At 33.8% G+C, this 11,522-nt stretch overlaps 3 protein-coding genes across 4 annotated transcripts; 1 reads left to right on the top strand and 2 right to left on the bottom strand.

Moving 5' to 3' along the window:
- The first annotated feature begins 3,318 nt into the window (after positions 1 to 3,318).
- LOC129941004 (complex III assembly factor LYRM7) lies at positions 3,319 to 4,124 on the top strand. The gene is made up of 4 exons (XM_056049541.1): positions 3,319 to 3,533; positions 3,605 to 3,748; positions 3,808 to 3,889; positions 3,950 to 4,124. Exons 1-4 carry the CDS (start codon positions 3,510 to 3,512, stop codon positions 4,075 to 4,077), a joined length of 378 nt encoding a protein of 125 aa, XP_055905516.1. The 5' UTR covers positions 3,319 to 3,509; the 3' UTR covers positions 4,078 to 4,124.
- Positions 3,949 to 6,296, bottom strand: LOC129941003 (peptidyl-prolyl cis-trans isomerase sig-7). The gene is made up of 2 exons (XM_056049540.1): positions 5,794 to 6,296; positions 3,949 to 5,731 (listed from the first exon to the last, which is right to left on the bottom strand). Exons 1-2 carry the CDS (start codon positions 6,185 to 6,187, stop codon positions 4,173 to 4,175), a joined length of 1,953 nt encoding a protein of 650 aa, XP_055905515.1. The 5' UTR covers positions 6,188 to 6,296; the 3' UTR covers positions 3,949 to 4,172.
- Positions 6,297 to 9,558: 3,262 nt separating this feature from the next.
- LOC129941595 (transcriptional adapter 3-B) lies at positions 9,559 to 11,522 on the bottom strand. 2 transcript variants are annotated; one of them, XM_056050266.1, is made up of 2 exons: positions 11,391 to 11,522; positions 9,559 to 11,323 (listed from the first exon to the last, which is right to left on the bottom strand). In XM_056050266.1, the coding sequence occupies exons 1-2, from the start codon at positions 11,506 to 11,508 to the stop codon at positions 9,897 to 9,899; spliced, it is 1,545 nt and encodes a 514-aa protein (XP_055906241.1). In that variant the 5' UTR covers positions 11,509 to 11,522; the 3' UTR covers positions 9,559 to 9,896. The 2 variants fall into 2 exon arrangements, with proteins under 2 accessions (XP_055906241.1, XP_055906242.1); XM_056050267.1 differs by having other exon boundaries at positions 9,559 to 11,499.

The raw sequence follows: 11,522 nt of genomic DNA, 5'->3' as shown, positions 1-11,522 counted from the left end.
GGTATGATTCAACAAACAAGAAAAATCGATATCCTTTGATTGGTGGGTTTTTGCATTAAATAACGAGGCATGCGCATCATAAAAGGACGACATGAAGTTTTGAAAAAATAAACTTACAACAAAGTTTATTTTCTTTGTGGTGGCTAAGCCACCTGTAGCCGTTATATATTTGTGTAATATGATTTATTAAAAGTGACACAAAACAGCTTATTGTTGGTGAGAGAGGGTTGAGTATTTCATTGTCAATTATTATTTTTGATTGAAATTTAAAAAAATATATAATATCATTGGAGAAGCACTTTGTTGAACTTTAGTTTAATTTAAAAACGAGTTACAGATTTTATTTTATGTACATATGTATATGTATGTTAAAAACAACATTTACGTTTTCTCAATACGTAACGAGGTAATGAAAAATCAAATTTCATTTCGAGACCATTAAGTTGACAGGTGGGAATATGCAGGTTCAAACAACATAAACGACTTAATTTGATTTATACTAAATTATTTGAACGCATACAAGACCAAGGCAGCAGATATTTTTTACACTTAGAACTTTACTTAACTGTCTTTTATTATTATAATGAAATTATTATTAACAAACAAAGCATCATTTTACTAAATTTTGTTTTGCAAAGAAAAATCCCTTATTTCTTTTCCAATATAACAAAGAATCCTTTTGAATACAAATGTTAATTAATTTGTGCCATAATTAAATATCATAGAGTTATGAACTTTAGCTTTCAGTTGAATGAAAAACTTATTTTGACCATAGTATCCTTGACTTGATATTAAGGGTTCAGATATAGTGCAGGTTCAGACGACATAATGGAATTGAAAGTAATGCAAGTCTCTAGGATCTGATTGGCAAGATGCCAAAAATTGATTTCCAATTAAAGCAACTTCATTGGAAAGTTGACTAGAAAGTTAGTCAAGAAAAATCACAACAAATATTAATTCAAGTCTACTTATGTATGACAGTTCATCATGTTTTTTCATTCAATTGAAAGCTGGTGGGCTTTAAGCTTGTCTGAAATTTACGATCAACGAATGCAATTCAGTCCCTTATTTTTTTTTTTGAACCTTTCCGTAGCTATCATTGGTTTTCATGAAACTAATCATCGGAATTTTTTGACAGGCTGGTTAAAGCTTTAATTAAAACTAAATTTCCTGATTAGAATCAATCATTTCTTGATCGGGATCAGAATTTGAGGTTCAAATTGTTCATTGAAATTTAAACTGACATTTCGGTATACAAACAAAATGAAAATCTTTCGATGGAACGATTATATTTCAGTGTATTATTGAAAACGATTTCATCATTCAAAAAATAAAAGTAAACTAACACTCAACTGAAACAAATTTTAAACTACAAATTTGACTTTCTTAATCATTTTTAAATCTTGAAACAAAATGTTCAATGATGAAGACCAATGATAGCCTATCAGCTATTTATATAGCAAAAACATCTTAATTTCCAAGTTCCGGTAACAATTTCAAAAGAAAATACTTAATGATTGATATTCTTCATAAGTTTGTGGATACTTATTCACTTCTAGGGTTTCCAATATTTTTCATACTTCTCTTCCGAGGGCTAATAACGAACTTGCACAATGTGCTGTCAAATATGAAAAATGAACTTGTTTTTCATGAATATCTACATATCTTATTGTATTTGTAATTATTAACGCTTTAAAGACATTAAATCGATTTTGAAAGGTGCTTACTTTTGTTTGAATGAAATTTTGATCATTTTACAATTATTGACATTTATGTTTGAAAGGGATGCTACAAATAAATTAATATTTGTAAGATAGAGAACAAAGATCAACATTCAAAAGAAATAATGCATTATATTAAATTCGAGAAATGCAGATATCCTACTTATTTGGTTATTATAGAATCTTCGTCTGCAACAGAGTTACCGATTATTTTTTACATTTTTCGAGAATTTAATTTAAATTTCTTTTTTATTATGAGCTTTATACAACTTATGGCAATATTTATTTACATCATTGAGTCCGAATTTTAAGACTTTGGAGAAAAAATAGCCCAAATTTTTAAACAATCTATTGTCAAAGGCTTGGCATTTCACTAGTTAACAATTTTTTAAATATTAAGCAATCAACAAGTATTTCAAAATTTAAATATAAGTTGTTGATTCCGGTAATACGAACATGTCTAAACAGTGACAGTTCTTGAAAATGGACAAGGCAAACAAACTGAAACGGACCTATTAATTGAAATGAACAACTGTAGACTGGACCATTCCACTCACTGCTCTTATAAGAAATTCTATCAAGGATAGTGTTAGATGCCATAAGGATGTAGCAAATGACAAACATTTATAGCAGCTATTCCGTTATTTTAGTTTTAGCAAAATGTTAAGATATAGTAAGATATGTTAAAATCATTTAAAATTAACTAAATCTTCTTTTTAGCTTAGTAAATTGCTTGAAATGGCTTTACATTTTACTAAATCTTTTTAAATTTTGCGTCACCATGTTCTTTGCTGTTGTCTCTGAAAGCCCAATATATTTTTTGTCTGTCGAAAATAATTTTCCAATTTGTTACATATATTAACTTCTGCTTTTTTTTTAAATTTAAATCGTTTTACTTTCGTGAAGGCTTGAATCAACACTAATCTGTAATCTCTTCCAATTTCAGGGGTGGAATCGGCTAAGGTGTTTGTTGATAAATGACAATCAAAATGATCGAATTTGATCTACGTAAGGTGATAGTCAAATTGATACCTAAAAAGCTATCACAAAAAAAATGTGATAGTCGTTTTTAAACAAATTTGTTTATTCCGAATAGAGCTACCAGACACTTACACAAACGACTGGAAATTTTTCTTAGTTCACTTTGTTTCTTTTAAAAAACACATTCCTGTGACCGACATTTTTGATTTTATTCAAAATCAGCCAATTTGAAACTTTTATTTCGATATTTTATAAGAATCAATTTAAAATTTCACCAAGGCAACAACGAATTTTGACAATTTGAATCTGAAATTGTTCAATCGAATTGAATTGAGTTGAATCATCTTTCACAGACGGAATGAAAATGATAGTCAATTTGACTATCAAACAATTGATAGTCAACAATCACCTTAGCCGATTCCACCCCAGGTCTCGGCATTTATCTGCCTACCTTTAGTTTTGTATCATAGACACACCATATATATGCTTTACAAGCATTTACCCTTTTCTATAATATAGAAAAAGTACTGTCAATTTGTTTCTTTCAGAAGGGTTATGAATAACCAGTCAAAATCTTGAAATACCTTTTTTTAACTAGTTTTCATAATATTACAATAGGCTATGAATTAAAATTATATAAAATATAATTATCAAAATTATAGAACTCTTTTAGAAGGACAAAAGTCTTTGAACGCACTTTTACCATTCTACTACAGTTTGACATGCTGTGGTGAATTTATCTTTCACAAACCACAACAACCCTTTTTGACAGTTAAACTTGCAAAATTGTATAAAAATAAATAAAGTATGTCGCAACAAATTAAAAGAGAAGTATGAATCTAGTTAAATTTTTAAAATATATAATTTCTAACACATTTAACATTTTCTTTGCCCACTAACAGGTATTAAAAGCTTTTAAAAATCTCCATCGAACACGCGAATCTGTTTTCAAAGGAGATCATAAGGCTCTTGTGGCAGCACGAGCTGAAATAAATCTTAACTTTCGCAAAAATCTCTCCGTAACCGATGAAGTAGAAATCAAAAAGGTATTTCTCTATTCCCTGGGAAGAATGTCCTTCAGAATTTATTATTATTTGTTTTTCAGTTAGTCAAATTAGCCGAAGATGTCAATAAAGAACTCCGCACAAATGTTGTCCAAGCTGTTGAAAAAGAATCTGGGATTTTTGGTAAGTCTTGTACATTTAAATATCCCGAGTAGAGTTGCAAAATAATTTCAAACATTGCAGAGGTAAATATTAGAGAAGAAGTACCTCGATTGGAAAATGTGCCCTTCAATCCTGATGCCGTTATTGAAAAGCCTAGGCGTGGTGCTTCAAAATGTGGTGGGGCAGAACCACAAGCTGGCAAAAATTAATAAAAAAAAAATAAATCTTAAAAAGTAGTTCTACAGTCAAAAATGTATTTAGAAATGTTTAAAAATGTTCTTTCTTCAAGAGTCGTCGTTCTCTTCTAATCGCTAGAACTAGAAGAGTTGTGTTTTTTAGATTTCTTTTTGGGTTGCTTCTTGGATTTTTGTTTTGTAGATTTTTTGGATTTTTTTGATTTCTTACGCTTGTCATCGGAACTGGAGGATGAGGGGGAAGATGAAGATTCTGAAGAGGAAGTCGACGAATCGGACTCTGATCCAGAGCTGCTGGACGATGATGTAACTGACTTTCGTCTCTTACTTTTCTTCGATTTAGGATGTTTTTCCTTTGATTTCGCAGCAACAGAACTAGATTCACTCCTTCGTGGCTTTTCGCGGTTTTCTTGTGGCATATTAATTCGATCAACTTTTAATCTTGATCCATCATTATTTCCACGCCTATCGGTTTCATTTCTAGATGGAGGAGATTTTCTCCTTTGCTCCCTTGATCTTGAGGACTCATCAAAGTTTCGACGTCGTTCTTGTTCATGTCTAGCCGATGGACGATCTGGGATACGTCTTCTGTCGTTTCCTGGTGGTGATCGCCTTCGTTGTCTATCATCTGGGGAACGATTCCTCGGACGATTTCTATCCCCTGATGTCGAACGGTGTCTGGACTTTTGAACAGGAGACCGTCGTCTTTCTTTTGTTTGTGATATTTTGGTGGGGGAGTCCCTTCTTCTTTGAACTGGAGACCTGGAGTTGGAACGTTGTCTCACAGGGCGTCTGTCCTTAGGTGATTCCCTCCTTTTAGACGATGGTTTTTCTCTAGAGTTTGAACGATAATGACTACTCCGTCTTGGTGGACGTTCATCTTGCCTCCTCTTGGGCTGAGGTGAAGCTGCTCTGTTGGAAGATCTTTTATAATCTTCGAGGCGTGAGTTCTTGTCCGACCTCCTTACCGGCGATCGACTTTGATCTCTATTTCTCTGCCTCTCTCCTCCTCTATTGTTACCCCGTAAATTATTGAAATCAAGTTTTCTGTCCTTTTCGTCTTTATGGACAAGTCCACGGCCCTTCCCACGCCACTGCACCTTTGAAACCGACTGTGAGAAGTCCACATGGATTCTGCGGTCATCAATGAGAACGTTATCCATTTTGAAGTATGCCGCTTCACAGGATTTTTGGTCTTCGAATTCCACAAAAGCATATTGCAAGGAATCTCCACTGAGCTTATCACGGATAACTTCACAACCCTTGACTTTTCCAAAACGGCTGAAAATGATTTCCAGATCGTCATCGGTGGTAACTGGATTAAGTTTGCAAACGAAAAGAACATTCTCAGGTGGGGCAATATCCGCATCTGGTAAATCACCAACAATCTCCAAGATAGTTGCTCTGGCTTTAGCCTCGCGTTCGGCTAGCATTTCTTGAATTTCCTCCGGCGTCTTGCCGGCGGTATCGTCTATATCCTCATCGGCGCCAATTCTGCCATTTATCATTCGTTCAGCAGAGGGCGATGGAGATCGGTTGGGCACTTGGAACCCTCTTGGGTCACTGAAGGGATCGTCCAGAATGACAGTGTGCGTCACCCGAATGTCCTGGTAGGGGCGGAACTTTTCATCAACAATTGCTTCATTCATTTTCCTTAGGATCTCTCGTCCTAAACAAATTAAATATGTGTTACAATGTTAACTTTGAATGTTAAATTAGCAGCCGTCTTACCTTCAACAACTTCTCCAATAACACAATGCACTGCATCCAGAGATGTAAGGTCCGGACCGAGAGTAAAGAAGAACTGCGACCCAACCATAAACTTCCCCACACTCACAAGAGACAGAAGTCCCGGGATTGTGTGTTTTATCTTTGGCAATGATTCCGCTTCGAAGAAACGCTTATGCGAACCCTCTACAACTCCCCATACAGATTCACCGCCATCTCCGGCACCGGTGGGGTCACCTGTTTGGGCAATAAAATCCCGCTCGATTGTGTGAAACAAATTGTAATTGTAATATTTCAGTTTACAAAGCTTTATAAAGTTAAGGCATGCTCTTGGGCGTTCTTCGATAAACAGATCCACCGTAATATCGCCAAGAGTTGTTTCGATTACAACTGCCATGGCTTAAAGAAACAAGAGCTTCGTTGCTATATAAAAAGTTGAAGAAATGCAACGAAAAGAAATTCTTTTTATAAAACAAACGTTTTGTCTAGAAAAGTAGCTGTCAAATTAAATGACAGTTGACACATAGATTTGTAAACATTTTGAGAGCCTGTGTTCGACTAAGGCTATGTTTAGTCTTGCTCAGTTTGTTAAAAAGATAATGCTGGGCTTTCATGTGCCTGCATTCTACATTTCCTAATGATTTGTTCCTGTTTTTATTTCTGTCTAATATCCGATTTCATAAACAAACACTAAAAGCACTTTTATCTAAAAGCTTTTTAAATTTTATCAGGCCTTTAAATTTGTTCAATTTCACCAAGCTAAAAATGGGAAATTTCAGGGATATTTTTGTTAAAATAGAGTTCTCCTCACAACCCTGTTTAAAGAAAACCTCTTTTTCCTTTTTATTAAGCGAATTGTGTAAGAAAAAATGAGAAAGCATTATATGTTGAAATAAACGACAAGAATCTCAAAATACAACAGAGTAAACAAATCAAAAACAAACGTTTGAGTAATCGTGTGTCTTGGACGGTGGCGTATAACTATATATGATGTTCTTCTTCGTCAGATGAAGATGGCGAATCTAATATTCGAATTAAAATCATAAAAATAATATTATAAATAGTAATGCAATGTTGAATTGGTTAACCTATTCATTCCGTATCTAAAAATATTGAAAATAAACATTTTACGAAGTAAAACATCAGCTGTCAACCTGTCATTTCATTTTTTAATGACACTTTTAAAATTTAATGAGCCACAAACGGGCATTTAGTTTTAAAAGGGGTTTAAAAGCTTATTTACTTTAAAAACGCTTGGTGAAACCAAAATATCCAATTTTACAGTTAAAAATCTTGTTAAATGTTTAAAAGTTGTTTATAAAATGGGGCATAAGTCTGATATTTCAAACAATTTTGCTCTTTTTTAAAAGAAAATACACAACCCTTCTTTTTTTAATAGCTCAAAAGTCATTCAAAGTTGTTTACTGTTCAGATTATGTTCTTATGATGATATCAATGGGCAGGTTCATACGACATGAGGACTTTAAAGTAAGGCAAGTTTCTAGTACATGATGCCAATAAATTGTCTTCCAATTAAGGCAACCTTACTGAAAAATTGACTGAAAAGTTAGTCCAGAAAAATCAGTCAACTATCAATTCCACTTATGTCAAAATAGGTCAATAAACTAAAAGCTGAACTTTCTTAATCTGTGATTTATTTATTTTCTGCACAATTCAATTTTATGTTGTATGTGAAAGGTTCCTTAACAAATTGGTAAAGGGATAAATAATTTGCATTTAAAATACAAAATACAAGTCGAGATATACTTGTAGCTTGCTTGAGTTTGCACGATCAACTGAAAGTAGAGGTTGGTGAAGTAAAGTTCCGAATACTTTACCAGCTAACCAATTGCATAGTCAATATGACAGCAAATTAACTCACTACTGATATTTAAACCTAAATAATTGCTGAAAGCTTTTATTAAAAACTAATATTTGCCGTTTATTCTTTGACATTTAACGAACAGCTTTTTTATGCAAATTTTTGTAGTTACGATTTTACACAATTTGTAAGCTTACGAAGGAAACAAAATTCTGAATTTCAATCGAGCCTTTATTTTTTTTATCACATCAGGTTCTAAAAACCGCTTTAAAATGCAACAGACAACCAAAAACAGTGGAAATCTATTAATATTTTACTAAGTTTCTGGAAACTGTCATTAGTTATGACTAGGGCAACCAAAGATATGTTGGAACACTTTTAACACGAGACTGTGATAGAAATGCGTTTAATTGAAATCTTCGTCTTTTAAACGTCATCTGTTAGGGCATATTTTTGCATATTGATCTAAAAATGCATATTTGTGCATTTTTGCTATCAAAAGGCATATTATTGCATATTTTAAATTTTTTTTGTAAAGGCAAGCAATAAAAACAAAGCATTAATAAGAACAAAAGGAAGAAACAAAACATCAGAAAAAAAAATTAAAGCTCCATCCAGAGTATAAACTTTTAGAGACATACAATTTTCTCCACAACCAATCAAAACGCGATAGGGGACATGGCCCGAAAAGGTGAACTACTACGCCAAGCATTTTGAAAAGATTGTTTGGTTTTTGATACTTTTGACAACGAGGAAGCTGCATCAGTAATAATTTGTAAGAAAAACACAGAATTGAAAGCGCAATTAATTTTTTTGGCATCAAGTTATGAGTTTCTAGTAACATCAATTTCAAAACTTGAATCACGTCGTTTATCAATCAATTCCAGCACACAAATTATAAGTGATGCGGTGAAGACGATCTACAGCAATAACAGCAAGGCTACGAATTCAGTGAAGAAACAAATAGAAAATGCAATGGAAAAAAATGCCGGTTAAAAGTAATTGCAATGACTTTGTCAGGAAAGAAATTAATAGCAGTTGAAGGCTACACAATTGATGAAGTTTTAGCATTCAAATACGCTCCGATCACTTCTGTTGACGTTGATCGGAACTTTTTCATGTATAAAAGTGTTTTTCGATCAAACAGACAAAGCTAACTTTTCAAAAATTTGAGTGAAATGTTAGTTATTTACTGCAACAAAAATTTGCAACACATTTTCTTATTGATCGCTAATATTAAAAAATGTCTTTTATTCGAAAATAAATTAGCTTTGTTAACGTTGTTTTTTTTTCTTAAATAATATACATACATATGTGTGCGAAGTTGATCTATTCGCCACTAAACAAATTTTGTTGATGTTTTATTTATCCTCAAAAAGTTGGAGTGAAGAAGAACAGATTTGAATTTTATTTTTTGATTGGTATTATTCTTATAAATTCATTTCCTAAAGCAACTAACGCTTCTTATAAACATCTTTTACATTTATTGAGCATATTTTGAGGGCATATATTTGATTGTTAAGGGTATATTATAAGCTCTAAAAACTGGACATATTTTTGGTTGCCCTAGACTTATGATCCTTCATTTGGTTTTATATGAAGTTTTGAGCAAAATGTTCATAGTTTTTAAAACTACCTTTTGATGTTAATTTTAAGTGCTTATTTCGAGTCAGAACTGTAATTTTGAATATCTGCTTATGTTTTAAATCACCCTTTTTCAAAACTTAATAAAATGGAATTGTTTAAACGGATTCCTTATAAGAAAAAAAATAACTTTTAATCCCATTTGCCTTTTTTTGTTAAAAAAAACTACTAATTTTGGATATCAAGTTTTAAGTTTGATTAAATGTTAATAAAGTTACTATTCAAACATTTTTTTAATTGAATTGCATTCTAAATCAAATTTTTAAAAATGATGGGACTCTCGCAAATAAAACTATCCAAGAAGCTCTTTTATGAACAAATTGTACTTTTCTCTTTTTGTTTATTTAAAATCTTATCTATCATTTTTAAATTAATCTTGTAAAACCAAAAGAATAAGGAGTGAGTGAGAAAGTATCTAACTGGTGCTATTTTTGCAGTAAAATTGTTTGTAAAATAAGTTACAACACGTTCTATATTTCAACTTGAGGAAACAAAAGAAATTTATTTTCATAAAATGAGTGAACAACTCGATAACATTTTCCACCAAAGTTGCCTCAGTATTTAATGTTCATTTTTTTTTTTGTTAAAAACTAAAATATTGTTAATCCACAATAACAATGTGGAAGCACTTCTTAAAAATCTAATCATTAAAACTAAGCACCGGGTTCGGTGCCTTATCTAGCTGATCTGACAATCTCTTTTGCTCCGCTGTCAGGCGAAAGATTTCCTCTTGTTCTTCTGGACTTAATAGTCTGCGTTTCTGTTTTGCCTGTACCGTCCGCTTATACGCCTCCAGAATTTCGTGATCAACAACATCGAGCTTTCGTTTGATCTCCAATCGTCTTATCTCACATTTAGCAGCTTCCTGCAATCGGCGAAGTTCAGTGGCATTATATTCGGCAATAGCCGACAGCTCAGCTGTTACTCGCTTGATTTCTGAATAAACCTCATCCTCGTCGGGTTTGACAAATTCCTCGGTTTCAAGGAGACCCTGTTCAATGAGTTCCTGTTTGACGCGCTTCTCCAGATCGATTCCGTTCTTCAGAAGGGACAATGAACACAGCGTCGAGTTGGTGGAATTTGTGTTGTCTGAACTGCTGTTGCTGTCGATGTTCGACATCACATCGCCGATGAGGTTCTCCTCGAGAAAAGCAGACACCAGACGTTGTGTCAAAGGTCCGGTAACTCCATCGCCCATCAGTTGCTCACCTTTTCGCAGCAAAGAAATTACCTCGCTGTTCGAGGAATTCTTCGATCTCGACTTAGAATTTATGTTGGGGTTTGAATTGTTTTCCTCTTCCTTAAGGTCTTCCATCGCCCAAGTTGTTGAATAATGAGCACCAAGCTCAGGAATAGGAGGAACTAAGGGACCCGAATATTGCTCAAGCAGATCGTCTAGCAACCTGAGATCTTCGTTTGTTATTGGCATGCAATACGGCTCCACAGACAACCAGAATTTGTTGGGTGTGTCGTTTTTCAGTAGTGCAACCTTAGGTTGATCCTTGTGTTGATGTTGATTAGTGGGCACCGCATCCATGCTGTCGTCGGTGTTCTGAGATTGGGCCGGACTAAGAGCTGAAATAGTCCTTTGTTTGGACAGCTTGAAATGAGGTTTCTTTGGCTTTCTACTCTCTTCGCGCTTTCGCTTTCCCGGCGAATGTGGAGCCTTGTCCTGGGCTTTCTGGCGCCGATCAAAGCGTTTCTCATCTCGGTCAATTACATCATATTCCGCCTTGAGCACTCTGTATCGCAAAGCTACATTAGTCAGAAGACTCTCTAGTTCCAGTTGAACACTATCCAAATCCTCAGCTGGCAACTGGTCGTCTTTGCTTCGGTCCAAAGCAGCTGCATACTTGGGTAACAATCGACTGTTGTCTTTGATTTTAATATGAGGAATGTTGATGGTTCCTTCGGTTTCAGGAGATTCGGGTGCAATAACATTGCTGGGAATAACTTTGCCTGTCATCTTTGATGTCGATGGGGAGGGTTGACAGAAGTTGCTGGTGCGACTCTTCGTCGACGATGTTATTGTTCTTTTGTTGAACATTTTTGTTGCGGTTTGTTTACCTTGCACGTAAAAAGACAAAATATATTATTTTACCGATATTTTGAATTTGTTTGTTTTTTTTTTTACTCAGCGTTAAAATGTTTGTTTTCAGATTAAAATATGCGAAAAGCAAAAGAAAGAAACAGAAACAGAAAAAATAAAATCGATTCGGAGAATTTTTTCCATAAAATAAAAAAAAATACATTTGTCAAACTCCGC

This window comes from Eupeodes corollae, chromosome 1, assembly GCF_945859685.1.
Source record: "Eupeodes corollae chromosome 1, idEupCoro1.1, whole genome shotgun sequence".
Classification (NCBI taxonomy): Eukaryota; Metazoa; Arthropoda; class Insecta; order Diptera; family Syrphidae; genus Eupeodes; species Eupeodes corollae.
This window is presented reverse-complemented; position numbering and strand designations above follow the sequence as displayed.